General features: G+C 47.2%; 1 protein-coding gene across 1 annotated transcript in view; it reads left to right on the top strand.

Moving 5' to 3' along the window:
• The window catches only part of LOC126037445 (E3 ubiquitin-protein ligase RBBP6-like), a 96,122-nt gene extending 77,593 nt beyond the window's left edge, over positions 1 to 18,529 (top strand). Inside the window, exons 2-4 of the mRNA XM_049797762.1 lie at positions 8,948 to 9,235; positions 15,626 to 15,725; positions 18,393 to 18,529. Of these exons, the coding sequence (XP_049653719.1) occupies positions 9,073 to 9,235; positions 15,626 to 15,725; positions 18,393 to 18,516 (387 nt within the window). The 5' untranslated portion in view covers positions 8,948 to 9,072 and the 3' untranslated portion in view covers positions 18,517 to 18,529. The remainder of the gene's footprint in view (positions 1 to 8,947; positions 9,236 to 15,625; positions 15,726 to 18,392) is intronic.
• Positions 18,530 to 18,686: the final 157 nt, after the last annotated feature.

An 18,686-nucleotide genomic window follows, 5' to 3' on the forward strand; every position in this document is an offset into this window, starting at 1 on the left:
GACTCGCCCGAGTTCCTGCTCTCTGCCCTGCCAGGCAAAGTTTAGAGTTCAGGCACTTCTTTCCCTCATCTGTCTGTCCTTTCCTCCCTTCCTCTTCTGTAGCTCCACTCACTCGACTGTCCTCCACCCAAGAGAACACGCTGGTGCCTTGCAGCTCTTACAACACGAGGCTTCCTAGGTACACAGCCCTGCACGTGCGCACACACGCTCTGCGTGGCCGTACCGTCATTTTCCTTCCTTCCTTGTACAGGGAGCGGGACAGAGAGGTGTGGAGAAAGGAAAAAATAGCACGGGGCTCTAGGACAGACGGAGAGGGATTAGAAAATACAGGCAGGGAGTCAGAGAAAGAAAGAGGAGGAAGAAAACAGCGATGGACTAAAGATAGAGAGGGAGGCGTAACAAATGGGGGCAGGGGGCTGGACAGCGAGTGATGGGGAGGGACCACAAATAGCAGTTCTGGGCAGCTGCCCCCATTTCTTGAGCACTCCCCAGGAGCCTCGAGAAATGTGCTGCCTGCAAAAGCCCTGCCTGGGGCCCAATCCTGCGCCCTGATATTGGTGACAGTCGCCACCTTGCAGAGTGTTCAGGACGGGGGGAAAAAAGGCCAGCTGGGGGGAAAAAACTTACCCAGCTGGTTTTTTTTGTTTGTTTGCTTGTTGGTTTTGCTTTTAAAAAAACCTGTTTCCGCTCTAAAGACCACCTGCAAGGAAGAAGGAACCAGGCGTAGCACGTTGGACTCATTTAAGGCCCGAACCCATTCAAGAGCCACACAAACCACCGCTCACTCACGCTGCACACACTCCACCACCTGCCTGCAGGTACAGGCGGCCGCCCTTGTTTCTTGAGTGCTCCCCAGGAGTGGCACCACCAGGTACCTCAGAAAACCATGCTGCCTGCAAAAACTTGAGCACAGCTTAATTCTGGGCAGTTTTTCCTCTTTTTAGGCCTGCTGGCTAAAGACCCATCTGTCAAGCGGTGGCTCAGGACCACGGCAGGGCCGGCGGCACTGCTTTCTGAATCCTGTGGCAGCGATAGGCAGAGGGACAGGTTGTTAAATCCCAGGGCCGGGTATGCGTGCAGGCTGTCAGGGTCAGCCCTGCCTGGTTTTTCCCAGTGAAGCCCCAGCTGGTGTCGGCCCCGTGCTGCAGCCCTGGGGCAGAGTCTCAAGGACCCGGGCATTTCTGCAGGCTTGCCCACTCCCCCCAGCCAGTCCTGACCCATCTCTGCAGCTCGTACGTGGTGTCCACGTCACACAGCTGATTTGGGGGTGGCAGGTCTCTCTTGTGGCACCCTGGGGATGGGGCAAAGCACACCCTCATTGCTACCTTTTGATCTTGTCCGCAGGGAGAGCAAGAGGAGACGTGCTGTCTGCTGGAGAGCATCCTGCACGGAGGTGACAGCCGATTGCACCTGACAGCAACGCTGGGACCTGCCTGACAGCAAAGGTGCCAGTGGCCGCAGAGCAGCCCAGGTGAGCTGGGTCTCTTGGAGGCCACCAAAGCAGCCTTCCTCCACCCCTGGTTTTGGTGAGATCCGGAGCAGCGCAGGGGTGTTTCTCAGGCATCCAGGCCTGAGGAGGGCTTGCCAGTGCCCCCATGAGAGATCCTCCTCCCAGGAAGCACCTCCTCGTAGAGCAAAGGCTCTATCCAGCCTGGGTACGGGTGCCCCGCGCGGTGTCTCAGGGAGGACGGGGTCATCTGCCTGGTGGCTCTGACACAGAAACGGTGAGCTGAAACCCTGTAGTCATGGCTGGCCGGTTCAAAGTCTCCGAGTGCCTCAGCCTTTCTCCCCGAGAGTGTTTAGGCCAGGCACTTTTTCTGGGTGTGACAGATGATGTCAAGATGGATGCTGGCAACATCCCAGTGGCTGTGTCCCACTCCCACTTCCGAGTTGTGATGTCTGAAATCTGGGGCCACCTGAAGGGCCTGGCAGAGATTTCCAGGGGGTTTGTGTTCAATTTTTTGCTCTCTTAGGGCTACCATGTGCTAGGGTTATGGGATGCTAGGGTTGCAGTCCACTAGGGTTATGGGGTGGCAGGGTTATGGTATGCCAGAGCTGAAGCGAGTTAGGATTAAAGCGTGTTATTGTTATAGAGAGGATCTGGGTTCGTTGGCCCTGGCTTCCTGGGGTTACGCTATTTTGACCTTATCTTGTGGTCTGCCTGGTCTTTTTTTGTGCAGAGTCCTTTTTTTTAGTTTGATTGCCTTTTCAGGGTTTGGATAGGGACCTTTGGTTTGTGTGTGCTAATTCTGGTTGATTTGTTGCTGTTCTGGTGGATTGTGTTGTGTTTCCTGTCTTGAAACCAACATTTCTGGTCTACTATGTCTACAGCAGGTTTGGCAGTGGCAGTTCTGGTGCGGTCTGACTCATTTCTGGTGGGTTAGTGGGTAGGTAGGTAGGGAGGGAGGACTTGCGGTTCATGGAAAATGACTGCCAGATGACTGACGGGCAATTGTGGGGAGAGGTGAGAGGTTTTCTGGCCCATAGGTAATGACTGCCAGAGGACTAAGTGTACTTCTGAATGTATGTGGACTTCCAAATTCGTGGTCATTTCTCCTGCCTTGAGGAAGAGCTATGGGAAGACACCAGCCACACGGAAGGACAAGGGTTTCCCAAGGGTACGTGGCTCTTTGGTTTCTGCTCATGAGTAAAAAACCTGCGGGGAGGCTGCTATCGTGAAGTTCAGTGACGTTTTGTAAAGTGCTGGACTGAGTGTCGCGTGACTTGAGGCGTTGCTGAAAAATGGTGGAGGTTTGTCTGCGTGTTCTGGATGCTTTGGGTTTGAACATGTGCTCGTGGTGGTGACTTCATGCAGTCCTTGGCTCCTACCTCAAGGCACAATGTGTGCTTAGGGTGAGGTTCCTCATCCATGAGAGTGGACGTGGATCTGCATTTCAAATAGATTTCTTGATCATTTTGGATTTGGGGGGGGCAATTTCTTGTCAGCTCCGATTCGATCATCCTTGGTTTTGCCTCTTCACGTGGCAGGTGAAGAGCTCGTAGGAGGAGCAGGAGAAGGGTCATCACTGCTGTTTCCACCTTGGTCGCTTGTACTGGACTTACCAGAGTTATCTTCCATCTGCAGTTTCTTTGCAGGCATTTCTTTAAGCCACTTGTCTGTTTCGTGAAGGGTAGTGGACTGAATGGGAGACCTTTTGTTCCTCGTTTGTGCCTCAGAGTTTTACCTGTCATTTGTTGTCTGTCTGTTTGCTTGTGTCCTGGTTTCGGCTGGGATAGAGTTGTCTTCCTAGTAGCTGGTATAGTGCTGTGTTTTGGATTCAGTATGAGAAGAATGTTGATAACACACTGACATTTTCAGTTGTTGCTAAGTAGTATTTATACCAAGTCAAGGGTTTTTCAGCTTCTCCTGCCCAGTCAGCAAGAAGGCTGGAGGGGCACAAGAAGTTGGGAGAGGACACAGCCAGGGCAGCTGAGCCAAAGTGGCCACCGGGGTATTCCCTACCATGTGATGTCATGCCCAGTATATAAGCTGGGGGGAGTGGGGGTGGGAGGAGTTGCCACCTGGGGACTAACTGGGTGTCAGTCGGTGTGTGGTGAGCAATTGCATTGTGCATCACTTGTATATTCCAATCTTTATTATTGTCACTATTGCAATTGTATTATTGTTATTATTATCATCAATTAGTTTCTTCTCTTCTGTTCTATTAAACTGTTCTTATGTCAATCTCAGCTGGGGTTAAACCACAGCAGCTTGTTATTTGCGGTGCTTGGTTTAAAAAGCTTATTGTAGCTCTCTGGATTTCCTTCCTTAAAGGAAGTGTCTAGGATTTCTACCCAGGAGTGAGATGTCCAGAAGGGACTGTTGTCATTGTTTAAGCCCACCCAGCAACTAAGCACCAGGCAGCCGCTTGCTCACTTCCCCCACCACCACCCCCAGTAGGATGGGGGAGAGAATTGGGGGGGAAAAAAAGTAAAACTTGTGAGTTGAGATAAGAACAGTTTAATAGAACAGAAAAGAAGAAACTAATTAATGATAATAGTAACAATAATAAAATGACATTAATAATAATGAAAGGATTGGAATCTACAAAACAAGTGATGCACAGTACAATTGCTCACCACTCGCTGACCGATGCCCAGTTAGATCCCAAGCAGCAGCTCGCCCCCCCCGCCCCCGCCCAACTCCCCGCAGTTTATATACTGCACATGACGTCACACAGTATGCAATACCCCTTTGGCCTGTTTGGAACAGCTACCCTGGCTGTGTCCCCGCCCAACTTCTTGTGCCCCTCCAGCCTTCTTGCTGGCTGGGCATGAGACGCTGGAAAATCCTTGCCTTAGTATAAATACTACTTAGCAACAACTGAAAAAATGAGTGTGTTACCAGCTGAACCCAAACATAACACTTTACCGGCTACTAGAAAGAGAATGAACTCTGTCCCAGCCAAACCCAGGACAGCTGTCCTTGTACACTGCCGTCAGCCTTCAGTCTAGAGAAATGTCTGCTAGTGGTGTGTGTTTAACGGTAATGTAACTCAAGTGCATCTGAAGTGGGGACCCTGTAGAGTAGAGAAGAGAATGTGAGAAACACTTCAATGATATGCAGCTAGTGAGGATGCAAGTACCTGCTTTAACCTTTTTTTTTGGTTGCTTTTGCATTCTTTGGCAATATCTACTTGAAAGTCTACTTCAGCAAAAGACAAAGACGTCACTTCTGATTTCTGTGTCTGACTAAAAGAACTAACGTGATCATACAGAGAACTGATATCCAGAGCCATTTTTTGCGATTACTGGATATTGCATCTGACTTGTCGTGCTTTCCCTGTGTGTAGGGTGGTGGTTTGTGCCCGCACTAATCTGTGCTGCCGGGTCCACATCCCTGTTGGTTGCCAGATGGAAGGCAAAGTGTTATCCTCGTTAAAGTTTACTTGTCTAATTTCAGAAACTCTCTACATCGACTCAGAAGTGAAACCCCTGCTAATCTCTTGGTGCACTGGTAGAGAAGCAGTGGGGGGTTTTCAGGGCAGTGCCTATGCAAGAGCCTTTAGGAGATCCTGTCCCTTGACTGTCAGATGGGGCAGTGAAGAGTTTGAGAAAATGATGGGTGTTTTGGTCTTCACCAAAGCAGTTATTTTTTTCTTTTGTAGCTTATGTTTCTTATGTAAGAGAGCTGTGTGTCTGGGAGGAAAGACTGTGGGTAGAAGGGAATGTGCTTAGTTAGAGGTCAAAGGAAGGTACAATCAAGATGTAAGGAAGGGCCAGCATAACTGTTCAGAGTTTTGGTTGTTTAAATTTGTTTAAATTTGTTTTGGTTGTTTGGCTTGGTCGGGTTGGCAAACTGAAAAGCAGGTGGTGGCCCCAGACGCACCTTTCCTGGGCTGTGAGCTGCGCAAAGGCCAGCAGAAAGCTCTGGGAACACTGGGCACATAGGCCAAAGCGTTCCTGCTGGTACGCCAAGTGTCGGCAGCCCGAGCCCTGACATCTGGAGACCGATGTTTCATGCCAGCAGGGCAGGGGAAGGTAGAGTTGCCTCCTCTCTGACAGGAGGCCGCCACGCTTTGGAGGGGGGCGGTCAGAGCAGGTGCCTTGGCTTTCTTCTGGCCTTCATGTGGTTCTCGTGCTCCTGGACAGCCCCATCTCTGTTGGCAGTCTTTCATCAACAGGGGTTTGCAGAAGTGGAAGTTGTTTCTCCCTCCTGGTGGAGCACTCACCGGGTCTTTGTTGTCAGAGAAGCAATGGGGAGCGCTCCTGGTTGGACGCAGCTCCCTTGGCAGATGCTCGTGCTCGTTTCTCGGCCCCAAGGTCTTCCTGGTGCCTTCCCCCCACGCAAGCTGTGCTGCTGGCTCTTGTGAAATGGAAGTACGGCGGGAGGGTGGTTTTAACCACAGCTGGGAAGTTCCAGTCAACCCATCAGGGAAGTTTTCTTCCTGGTTCTTGCAGTTACAGGTTTTCAAACAACCCGTCAAAGAAGTTTTCCAAGGAAATGTGACTGAGGGGAGTGCAGGGATGAGCTCTCATTGCTCTCTGTGTGGATTGTGTCTGTCCTCAGCCAGCATGCAGTAGCTTTCAGATGAGGAATGGGACTATTCCAGGCTGAAGTGAGCAATCAGGATCCAAACTCAGTTTTTTTTAAGGCAATCAGGTGAAAATGTGTGGTTGGAGCCTTCTTGGTCGCTTACCCTTTGAATTCCGTGCTGTCCTCTAGTCTGAATCTTGCAGTGTTTTTACTGAGGCGTAAAAATTAAAGGGAGAAAGCAGATTGTCCTCACCCACACAGACACCTTCTCCGCAGCTCCAGGTGAACAGACAAAACCTCTGGGGGTGCGTTGTTTTATAAACGTGTATCAGATATCCAGCATTAGGGGAGCTGTGTACAGCGACTGGCTGCAGGTGCCTGGGGCTTGACCAGTGTCACCTGGAAAGGAAAAAGGAAAAATAGGCGACCATGGGGACGTGTTTCCAAGTATATTTATTTGTAATTTCTCATTGTCCGTTGCTGTACGTGTGCCTCGGAACATTTAGCTCGCACTGCTTCCTCCTCTTCTGCCCGTCTTACTCAGCCTGGTTTTCTTCCTCCACCGCCTGTTCCTACTCCTCTTCATTGTCATTCTTTTACCCTTCTTCTCCTCCTTCTGTCTGTCCTCCTGTTTGCTGTTGCTCTAGTTGTCCTCTTCCTCCCCCTTCCTCCCACTCCTCCTCCACAACTTCACCCTAATCCTCTTCTCCTGTTAGTCGTCCTTCTCCTGTTCAACCTCTTGCTCATCCTCTTCTTGCTTCTCATCCTCCTTCTCCCCTTTCTCCCCCACCTCCTCCACTGCCTCCTCTTTGTTCTGTTCCTCTTCATCCCGTATGTCATCCTCCTCTTCCTTCTCTCTGTCTTCCTCCTCCTCCTGTTCCCATTCCTCTTCATTCTCCTTCTCCATTTTCTTCCTCTTTCTCCTCTTCCTGCCCCTCTACCTCCTCCTCCTCCTTCTTGTCCTACTCCTCTTCCTCCGCTTCTTTTCTCTTCTTTCGCATGTTTGTTCTCCTCCTCCTGTTCTGTATCTTGTTCCTGTGCTCTGTTCCTCCTCTTGCCCATCCTTCTTCTCTCCCTGTTTTTCCTCCTGCTCCTAGTCCTGTGCCACCTGTTCCTTGTGGTCCTCCTCCACCTCGTCTTTCTCCTCCTCTTGCTCCTCCTCATGGTCTTCCTCTTCCTTCTTTTCTCTCTCTTCTTCCTCCTTGTTCTCATTCTCTTTCTATGTTCCTCGTCCTTTTCATTCCCTTCTATGTTCCTCGTCCTCTTCATTCCCTTCCTCCTCCTCCTGCGGTCCACCAGTTCGTCCTGTTTGTCTTCTTTCTTTTTCTCCTCCTCCTGTTTGTCCTTCTGTTACTTCTCTGCGATGGGCTCATCACAGCCTGGTTGGTTGGGTGTCTGGGACTCAGTGATGGCTCAAGGGATTGGATTCCCCATTTAGAAATGGGTTTCCATAGGCCCTTTCCCGGTGCCAGCGTGACAGAAATGACAGGCTGACAGTGGGGGTTTTAAAGGGTTTGTGGGTTAGAGAGAGCAGGAAAATCAGCTCGTTCCACTGGGCGTCCAGTGGGTACCTGCCCATTATTAAAGTGCCGTTATTTAAGTGCTGTTAGTTTGGTGTATATAGGGCAGGTGGAAGACCCACGTGGCTCCGTGAGGTTCGCACCATTCCCATCCAGTTTGATGTGTATGAAGGCAGAAAGCCTCTGCCCCACAGGAGGGGAAGGTGTCATTTTCATTTCCTCCACCAATTAGCCCTCGGATGAGAGAAGAGGGAAAAAGTTCTGTTTGATTTTATAGGCGGTGCTCTGCGTGCTGCTGCGCTTCCCAGTTGTGTGGCAGGGTCATCAGAACCTGGCTGGCCAGGTTCCTGGGACCTTTGAGGCCCATAAGGAGCGAAAAAGTCAGCCTGGCACCCGGGAACCTTGAGGCTGATAGGGAGCGGGGGAAGAAGTCTGCCTGGTGCGCGGGACCTCCAGGGCCTGGTGCAGAGGGGAAAGGGGACTGATAAGTGGCCAGCTTGGTCACAGAGCATGGCTGTTTGCCTCATAAAATGGCATTCGTTTTGCTAACCGTCCTACGAGGTGTCAGGAGCATGGGGGTACCGGTCACAAGTGCAATTGTGAATTGCCTTTCTTAAGAACTGGGATGGCAGCAATGCAGGGCCCAAGTGCCAGGTTAGGCTTGAGGCTACTGCTTTTACCCTGGTTCTCCCAGGCAAAGCACAAGATGAGCGTTTTAGACTGTGTAACCCGTGGTAACCATATGCATCAATTCAGGGCAGAAGGAGGTCCCTCCTGTTGAGTCTGGAGGTTCGGAGCAGACCCCCTTGCTTTCTAGACTCCTTCTCAGAGGAGAGCCTAGGGGCGGCTGAATCCACTCCTAGTCCCAGGTTTGGTCAGCGGTTTTAAGTCTTAAAGGGATGAGGTGTAAGGATTATGGGAAGGGAGAGGGAAAGAGAGAGCAAGGCAGAGGGAGTAAAAGGAAAAGAGAAAGACTTCACTGGTCCTGGGTCCAGCGTTGGTCCAGTCAGCCTAGGGGTCCAGTTCTGGTGGGGCTTCAGTTTGTGTCCTTTTATCATCCTTGCCCCTCCTTCAGGCGGGCACTTGAACTCATTAGGCTAGTTAAGCGTCATGCGCGGTTTGTGCTTTCAGAACCTTCGGGAAATGGATCGCTGGGCTTGGAGGTCATTTGGGGAGTAACTCCTCCTTCCCTGCAGACATGACCATTGTTGGATCTTTGGCCATGCATGGTGAGCTGCCCTGCTCAGCATATCAGATCAGCATAGCAGAACACAGAGCTGCACACCCCCCGGCATGGCGTCCCCATCCCGTTGCTGATGTCTGTGCTGATCTGTGCCGATTGGCTTCTTTTCACCTGTGGTTCCTTGCTGTGCAGGGTTTGTTGTTAAGCAGAGTTCGTCATTACGTAGAACTTGCCCCACCGCCATGTTTGAGACATTAACTCTTTCAGTCTCTCCCAGGGCCTCTCCCCATCATCCGCCTGCCCGCCTGGGCTGCGAGGAGGAGCCAGGCGAGCATCGCCTCCACCTGCCACGGTAGACGCTGTCGTGGAGCAGGCATCTCCTGGCCCCGACCATGTCGTGTGTCCACTACAAGTTCTTCTCCAAGCTGAACTATGATACGGTCACCTTCGGCCTCTACATCTCTCTGCGTGACCCCAAGCTCCAGATCACGGTCCGCGAAAAGCTGACGGCAGCCAGCTGCGACCTGCAGATCACCAACGCCCAGACCAAAGAAGGTGCGTGGGGGCAAGAGGCACGGGGCCTCGGGGACTGCCCGGCTGGCGTCGTCGTAGACGACCCCGTGACGGCCATGGCCTGTGGGAGCCATGCTCTGCCCTTTGTGGCTCATCCCCACATAGCATGAGTCAGCCTGGGGCCCATCCTGCCAGTGTGCAGGGGGACCAGGAGGGCAAGCATTGCCAGGGATGAAGCGGGGTGGGAAGCGATAATGTGATTCGGCCACAAGGGGGAGCTGTGACTTGTGTTGGGGACCTCACGGAGCTGTTCTTTTGCAGTTGCTGATCTGACAACTACCTTCAGATCTGTGCTTTAGACGTGGAGCTAGGCACAGAAGAAAGCGTGGTTGATGGGCGACGTATAGTGCTTACAAAAGTGTTGTTTTTTTCCCGGAATTCCTCTAGGTAAAATGATAAGGAAATGTGGGAGGAGATCCTTTAATAACAAACCTCAAAGAAATCTTCAGAGAAATCTGGCAGACAAAGCTGAAAGTGATGGAAACAGAACAGATGGCTAATTTGAAGCAAAAAAAGTGGTTTTGGTGACTTCGTTTTGTCTTCAACTCATTTTACTCCACTGCACTGGTATATCGGTGATACAGATACTTCCTGAAGCTTCCGTAAGGGTGTTTTTGATGGGAAAATGCAAAAGTCCCCCAGTGGTTTTCTGAGCAAAGCTAGAGAGTACATTTTGGTGTAATATGTAGGTATGCCAAGATTTTGGTTTATATGCGTAACCGCGAATTTCAGTGTTTATTAATCAGATCTAGATGCTTAAGCTCACCTTCAGAAGGTAAAGGAAAAACGTAGACCAGGATATTCTGCCTAAAAGGGATGTTTGGAATTCTTCCATGTGGACATAAAGGACTGAGTTTTTCTAACTTTGTCTGTGCTGGAGTCCTGTCTAAATGTTGAAATGATCTTGGAAAGAGCAAAGTGAACCTTGAGTGAAGATGACCTACTTGCTCAGATTTTTCCAAGCACTCTGAGCTTTTACAGTTCAGTAACGGTTACTTTTCATAATGGAGATCTAGTAGGAGAAGCAATGTTAATGTCATCTAAAAGGAAACAGGATTTTAAATATCAGTGGAAAAAAATGATAGGAAGGACTCTTTTTAAGATGCTGGGAAGGCAAAATGGATGGTTGGGACCTATTTTAAAAAGGGGGAGGGAGCGTGGGTGTCCTCTTCCAAGCTTACTATGGAGGCATGTTCTATAAAGGCAGAATTGCCTTCCAAAAGCCTCTAGGCCAGAATGATGCCTTTAAACTTCCTCCTTTGAATTTGATCTGGATTTCTTGACCTGTCTTTTGTAATAGGATGTTCTCACAGTATTGTGGCAGAACTGCAAACTCCCGAACGCAGGTCTCTTGCACACTCTTTCCTGCCCTGTACCATTCTGACTCCAAACACTTGGAGAATGTGCTATTCTGCTTATCAGGCGAAATGCAGGAAAATAGAAAAGCAAAAATGGGTCTCAGAACTGGTCTCAGATGAATAGTTTTAAGGAAGAATAGTGCTCCTAGAAGACTGTCTCTTGAACGCAGAACTTGCTCGAGTTCAGTGTTGCAGCATGCGCTTGACAGTTTTAGCAGTGCCACAATGCGATGTCTTCAGAAAAATCCCATGCTAACTGTGAATGAAATCATCTGGCCTCACAGCTGATGTCAGTCTGTCTATGTGTCTACTGGAATGTCTGCAACACTGTGCAAACGTAGCATTTTAGAGAAGACTTTAAGCAACTTTTAAACTTGTCCTTCACTGTGGCATTTTGTGTTGCAGTGCTAGTACGGGGGATTGCTTTGATGACAGCTCCGAGTGCAATTAATTCTTGGGCTGCCATGCAGCATTCTTGTGTAGAGCTTTCAGAAAGGGTATGGCGTTCCCCGTTTCCCAGGCTGAGCTGAGGGTAAGTCATGTAAGTACCCATTCAAAAACCGAGATGTTGCAGTGGAGCTCATGCACTGCCTGTGTGGCAGTCAGCTGCTTGGACTCTGTCAGCAGCAGGTTTGGGACCTCTCGGGGGTGTGCTGTCAGCTAGGTTAATGTCCCTTGGCCAGGTGCTTAGGGCAGGCTCCGTTTGGTACATTACCACGTTGCCTCCAGCATTGCTTTTGCTTTCCCAGTCACATGCTGAAGCAGCGAGCAGTGCCAATAAGACATGAAGGCATCAGGCGGTCTGTATAATCAGATTAATGACTGCAAGTATGTCAGATCTTATTGACCCATCCTTTCAGAGCAATACAGGTGCTCTTTTGGAGCACAGTACTGTGTGACAATAATGCAAATGAAAGCTCCATGAACTGTCTGACCTACTGAGCTAGCTCATTCAGGAGATGATGATATACCAGTTGGAGGTGAGATCAGGGATACCTGCCTGGGTGGAAGCTGAAAATCCAGAAATAGGAGTCCAGTCTGTTCATCAGGATGTTTCAAGGCAGTGCTTTCAGTGCAGCTACACAGATGATTTGTTTGTCGCAAAGTGTGCAAGTGGTGTTGATTAGAAGAGAGCTAAAAACTCACATCGTGAGAAGGCATATTTTTAAGCGCTAGGGGGAAAACGTGTTCTCGGGAGTTACCCTCTTTTCTGGTAGGGAGAGTCTGGCATGTTAGTAGTCCTTGTCAGCTCTTACTCTGCAAATCCTTTCCCCAGTAGCATAACAGCTGGTTGGCAAGGCATCTAAGGCTAGCAAAGGCTTTTCTTTGTCATTGCACATATAGGCTTGCCTTCTGATGACTTCTGTTCTGAAGAGCTTCTGTACTTTATCTGGGTGAAAATACTTCTCTGCATAGTGCTCGGAGAGGTGCTTTTGCGCGGCTGTCAGACTCCAAACGGTGGATTAAAGCAGGCCGTAAAATAAAGTAGGAGCTTTTTTCAGTAACCTGTTGATAGCATACATGTGACAGAAATTATTAAAGCTAGCAGATTTTCAGAAGTATAGGTGAATTTAAAAATGGGATTGTTAAATTGTGCATTCAGTGCGAAGCAGAGCATAACCTGAGCTGCTTGTACTTTTTTGCAGGAAGAAGGTTGTGGACACTAATGCAGTAGCTGATTTAAGATTTCTGAGTCCGTATGAGGCAGCAGTCAAAGTAGCTCTTGTTTAACTTGTCTGCCTCCATGAAATACTTCTTTGCCTTGGGTCTAAATTTCTTGTCTTTTAGACTGTTATGTCTCTTCTGCTCTTGACTTTGAGATAACATCCAAATCTTTTTCTGCTTTTGCAAGCTTTCTGAGTTAGTGGGATCCTTACTTTTAATGACAGGTCAGATTGACAAAAGCCCAGCAGCCCCTTATCGGCCATCACTGCCAGTAAAAGAAGTGTTGTGCTATCAGGGAATAGGAATCAAGAATGTTGTTACCTCCAGCTTTGCTGAACGTTTCTATTGGAGCGCTGCTTGGCCAAGTGTGAAAAGTAGCCTTGTTGGGCATGACGTCACTGCTCGCTTTGCAGATGTGGAGTCACGAGGTGAGGCAGTGTGACACTGCTTTGCAGGTCCTGGTAGTTGCTGAGTCTCTGCTAGGGGGTGCTGCTGCCCACGGGGAACAGGTTCCTGCTGGGAGACACCAGTTCATTCTGAGAGCTGTTAGACTAAGCTGGCTTCTGTTAAATTCAAGTTGAGAGGGACTTCAGGAATAGTGCGCCAGATTTAGTCCTTCCCTATTTAAAAAAAGAAAAAAGTTGACTTTTTAGGCGACATTGTTTGGCTTCACCTCTCATAAAATGTCATCACCAAAATTAATTCAGTTAATTGAGGCGACGGAAAAATAAATGCGTTAAAGCCAATTGGTATCAGGCCCCTTCACAGAACTAACTCAGCAATTGACTCTGCTGTATGTAAACACTCTTCCACAAATTCTCTGGCACGGTGCCCAAGCTGGTGGGATACTTCAGTACCAAATACAAATAGGTGCCGAGATAAGTGTCCTATACAAAGAAAGCCTTTCCTTCACCGCGCTATTGTCACTCTTCAGCTGATCCATTTAAATGTGTACTGATGGACTTTTAAGGTGAATTCAGTTTTATATCAGTCTCTTCCTAGATGGGTGGACCTCTCTTCATGGTGCACTTAACAAGCGAATTCAAAACAAGCATATATCACAAGATATAGATATAGATATATACATGCACACACATTCAAGGATAAGTCTATTCAGGAGGCAGGTGTCAATGCTTCTCTTCTAATGGTCAGTGAATTGTCAGCAAGTGCTAGAAGAGGACTTATTCCTCTTTTTGCATCACTGTTGGGCATGTTCGAATTGACCTCTGCAGGCTTGCATCCTTTGTGAATAAATGCATTGGTTGCTGCCCTCATGTATACAGTCTCTTCCTAGGCGAGGTGCTGCCACTTGTAAATCTGCTGCAGAACTAGAACAATCCTCAGTTGAGCACAGGCGTAGCAAACTCCTGCCTTTTTGTGGAGCCGCTGTTGCTTGTCCTCTATGTCTGAAATGTCAGTGCAGCGGTTTGTGATCTGGCCCAGAAAGAACGCTCTGTATGACTCCATTCAGCAGGTCGAAACAGCTGGTTTGGGCTTCTAGATCTGCAGCTGCCATGATCTCCCAGTTGCCTGCCTGGGCCCCAGTACCGCTTCAGCTCCTTCTCCATCAAAAAGTCCCAGCGCAGGCCTTTCTTGACAGGTGGCTGTGGAAGGGTCAGAGTTTCTTCTTTGAGAAGAGCTCTAGGGGTTGCTTTCAGGATACACGACTTCTGTAAAAGCTTCTGTTTTCATCATTAGTAGTCCTTTCTCCCACAATTTGAACCTCCTCGGAAGTGCAGAGGAAACTTGCTGTTCGCTTCCCTAGGGGGGAAGATCAGGAATTAGTTTCAGCTAAATGATTTCTCAGTTTTCTGAAGAAGCATTCTGTCCTTTGGAAATAGAAGTAACATTTTCATTTCATTGTTGAAATAATGTCTTCTGGTAGGTGAGTTTTGGGGTAAGAGAGGTTCCCGCCTGTAGGAATAATATACTGAAAAATGAAGCATAAATTGTGAAATATTCCTGTTGTGCGTCTGTGATCACTGAGCAAAACCACCCTGACAGAGCTTGACTAGATATAGAGCATCTTTGGTTTTCAGACCATTGTTCTGATTGGGTCTGCAAAGGTAAGAGCTTGTAATATTTAAAACTGTAGGCAGATTACAGGGAACGGCTGCTGATAGTGATTTAAAATATTTAGTCATATCCAGCTTGTATAAGGACAATATAAAAACCATTCTCATGGAGAGATCTTTGCATTTTAAGCTTACACAGTCAAAGTGTCTCAGGTAGTTTGTTTTTTTGTTTGTTTGGGCCTTATGTAGACGGTCAGAAGGCTTTCCTCCTCTTCAAAGACTAACATGGTGTAAGCCCAGGCAAAGCACGGGTAGCTTCAGGCACACGCTCTTTTCAAAAGGCTTTTCATGGCTGTCATCATAAGGAATTTTGTTTGAGTCTCTCTGCTCTGAAAATGAATCGCAAGAATTCATAGAATCCTAGACTCAGGGAATGGTTTGGGTTGGAAGGGACCTGAAAGATCATCTAGGTCCAACCCGCCTGCCATGGGCAGGGACACCTTCCACTAGACCAGGTTGCTCAAAAGCCCAGGGACGGGGCATCCACAACTATTGACATCCAATTCACGTCCCTTGGGTTAATTCAAACTAGATGATAAGCTTCAGAGGGGAGATAGCACTTTAGTTGGAGCCAATTCTGCCCTACTTGTGAAAGCAAGCTCAACCCCCCCCCAAATTTCTCTGATCCAAATGCTAGCGTTGCCGGTTTTGTTTCCATGTACATGTAGAGCACGGAGCAGCTGAGAAGCGGTGGTGTTGATGGATTAAGCTCCAAGGAATAGACGGAGATGGCAGGCGCTCTTCTGTGTTCTGTCAGTCTTGAGCACTAGCAGCACAGGGGAATTGAGGTAGTTAACAGCTACGAAAGCAATGGCGCAGAGTTGTCATGCTTTAGCTGAGGGCCTCTTGTTGCAGGGCAAGCTAGTCAGACTTCAGAATCTGGTTTATGCAGGTGAGACTTTGCTGTGGTTGGTTTTTCTCCAAAGCTCTGTTGGTTTTGTAGCCTAACAGAAGCAAAAGCAACTTAAGCTAGATCAGGGAAGAACCTCATGCATTAGCAGACTCCGCTTCAGTGACCTTTGAGACCATTTTGCTGTTGGCATTCCAACCACTTTAGAAACATGAAAAAGATTGTGCTGCTTGTGTTTGATGATCAAACCTGAAGGTTTCTTGAAATGTACTTTCAGTGTGTTGGGACCATAAAAGCGCAATGTTACATATCAGATTTTGCTTTTCTATCCGTAAAGGGATTCTCTGAAATGTTGTGTAATTATGTATTGATATACGTTCTCGTAAACTGGCAGATTCTTTTTCTGTATTGATGTTGTTTTCAGAATACACAGATGGTAATGCCCTGATTCGTAGAAACTCATGGGTAATTGTTAGGAGAATCCCTGCTGGAGGAGTTAAAGTCACCAGCAAAACCTGTGTTACGTAAGTATCCGTAAAGCATTGTATTCTTGGTTAGGGGTTTCAGTGCATTAACTTTTAAATTGATATTAGTTGACAAGAGGCATTCAGATTGTATCTTTCTTGTTAAAGCTGCTGTTAATTTTTGTTGTCATGGGCTAGATTTTAATAGATCTGTCCCAAAGCAGACTTACATGTTTTGGGCTGCTGGGAGATGGGGTTCAAACTGCAACAATGGTAGCTTTTAAGATGATTCCATTGGGTTTGTTCTTGGGGTTGATTCTTTGAGAGCCAAGTTGTAGATCTCATTTCCTCTACGTGGAGAGATTCCTTATTTTATGTGTTTGATTTGATTGCTTTTATAGTAAAGACAGATAGGCATTGTTGTGTAAAGTTCTAATTTGTTCCCACCTCAGAAGAGTCTGATAGTCAGTGTTTGACTATTTCTTGCATTTGGGGGAGGCAGGGTGGGATATGGCAGGTAATCTTACCCCGCAAATCTGGGTGTTTTGCGTACTAGACACAGAGGAAAGACCAAGGGTTGCCAGCTGGCAAACCATGCAAACCAGAAGTTCCATTCATAAGTGATTCCTATTAGTTTCCTAAGGACAATGTCCATTTCAGGCAAGAGAAAAAGAACACTCTCCTAAGGTGTATCACCTTTTGAGCGAGTACAACAAAGGAATAGTTAACCCTTTCCAAACTTGAAACTCACTAAGCAGTTCAGCACGTTACCAAGCGTTACTAGTTATCTAAGTCTGTTTTTACCGTAAGTTGATATCCGTGCTCCAGGTTTTCAACCTATATTCCTCAGATTTCTGGAGGACAGAGAATCGGATGTGTTGGTTAAACTTACAGCTATCCACATGCAATGCTCACTGCAGGATTATTGCTGTCATGTATGTATTCAGCTGCATTAGCATTGTTTGAACATTCATGTTTTCCAGCCTTCTTAAAGAGACGCCTCTCCCCCACAATTAGTAGGTATTATTAGCTTGTGGTTTTGCCATGTCTTTCTCATGTTGGTTCTCAGTCAATAACGTAGACTGGTGAGTTACGGTGTGTCTCGAAAAAACAGTACAGCAGCATCCTGGTACCTGTGAAGCATTTGCGAGCAAAAACCCCTGATTGCTGTGACTCTGCCTGTAAACTTTGGGTATATTCCTTCAGTAGTTGCTGCAGTGCTTTCAGGCACTACCTAGGAATTCAGGACGCCACAGTGTTGTGCTTATAACGATGGCCTTGTTTTGGCCATGTTTAACTTAAATATGTGTGCTTAGTGCCACCTTGTCAACGCATCCTCCGTTTCTGGTTGGCTGGCGCTCTCTCCTGGTATCTTAATACTGCCCTGAAATGAGAGGAGAGATGCTGCTGGCATCAAAGATCAAACCAAGACCTGGATGTGGGGATAAGGAAAGAATGGCGCTGCTGTTGTAGTGTTGAAAATGAACCAGGCAGATGAGCTTTCTATTCCTTCAGCTGGAAACATTGCAGAAACAACTGGTAGAGTGGTTAATGTTTGGGAACGAGGAATGTACGCTAGAACGGTGGAGAGGCCTTCAAAAACGCGTTACTCACCTTGTTGTATGTTCTTCAAGGTAAATGGATGAAGAAACCATTGTGCGGTAATCTACAGTATTTCCCTGTACTTCCTCATCTTCAGGAGGTACGTGGCTGTACTTGCGAGCCTGGTGGTATTCTAGCAGTGGCAGGAAGCACGAGCCTTTCTGTTTGTACGTAAATTCCACAGCAGCCGTGGAATTGTCTCTGCTCACGGGACGCTTTGGATGACGTATGAATTGTTTGTTAACTAGATCAAGGGCTGCACGTCTGATTCATGATGAGTGGCATGCAGATAGAGATCAATAAGTGTGTGGAATCTCAGCAAGTTTTCAAATGTAATGACTATTGCCAAAAAGATCGTAGCCTTTTCAAGATTATCCTAAAGCAAATTCTGGCAAGTAAGACCTTTTCTTTTTTGGCACAGGGCTCCTAAATCACACCAAACCCCAGAAACTGCTTTCAGGTGACATTTCTACTACTATTTTTAGTCAATATTGCATGTGTAACACATTTAATATTTTGGCACTTTCACGGCTAAATGTAGTAGCTCTCTGAATACAGTGCTTGGGCTTTCACAAAGAAACTCTATTCTAAAGCCTGTGCTGCTGCCGTTTTTGTTATTTCTTTGTCAGATGACTGACTGTTTTCTCTGAAGTACACTTGCACTTCAAAGTGTCTAGAACGTCAGTGTTCTTCCTTGGAAATTAAAGTACTGTATCTGGTACCCATTTGTAATACTAGATATGTACAGATTGGTTAAAGTTGCCTCTGTATTTTGATAGTTGATTATTTAAGAACACCAAGCTGTGAGACAGACGTCATCTTTTTGATACTGACGCAGCAGAGACAAAATACCTGAGGACTTCCTCTTGCACTGTTGTGTTCTGTAACTGTACATCTTAATTTGTGACAAAGTAGAAACAGGATTTGGGTTGGTTTGTTGGTTTTTTTTAGTTGCACTGAATGTGCCAAGAGAGAACAGTTTAGGTATATGAATACATTTCCCCATTCCCTAGACTATCGGAACATAATGTTTTGATGTTCGGGTTTCATAATCTGTTGTCACTGCTTTATGCTGGGTACAAGTGCTTTACTTGAAATTCTGATCACCTTCTTTTCTTCTTCCAGAAGTCGTACTGAGGCAGTGAGTGGAACATCAAAAGCAGTATGTAAAAACACAATCTCACACTTTTTTCTACACACTGCTCTTAATTCTAAGGCCACGGCCTTGTATTCATTTTCCAAACATTAACTAATTATGTATTCCAGTAAAACCTGGTCTATGTTGTAAAGACAATGTCTTTGATTCGGCATAGGAAAAACTGGGTAATGCCATCATTTGCACAGTTCTAATGTAAATATTGGTATTGGTGCCTAGTGATGCATTGCATTTCACATTGAATATGCTAGAATATTTCCTGT

The sequence above is a fragment of the Accipiter gentilis genome, unplaced genomic scaffold, assembly GCF_929443795.1.
Source record: "Accipiter gentilis unplaced genomic scaffold, bAccGen1.1, whole genome shotgun sequence".
Lineage (NCBI taxonomy): Eukaryota > Metazoa > Chordata > Aves > Accipitriformes > Accipitridae > Astur > Astur gentilis.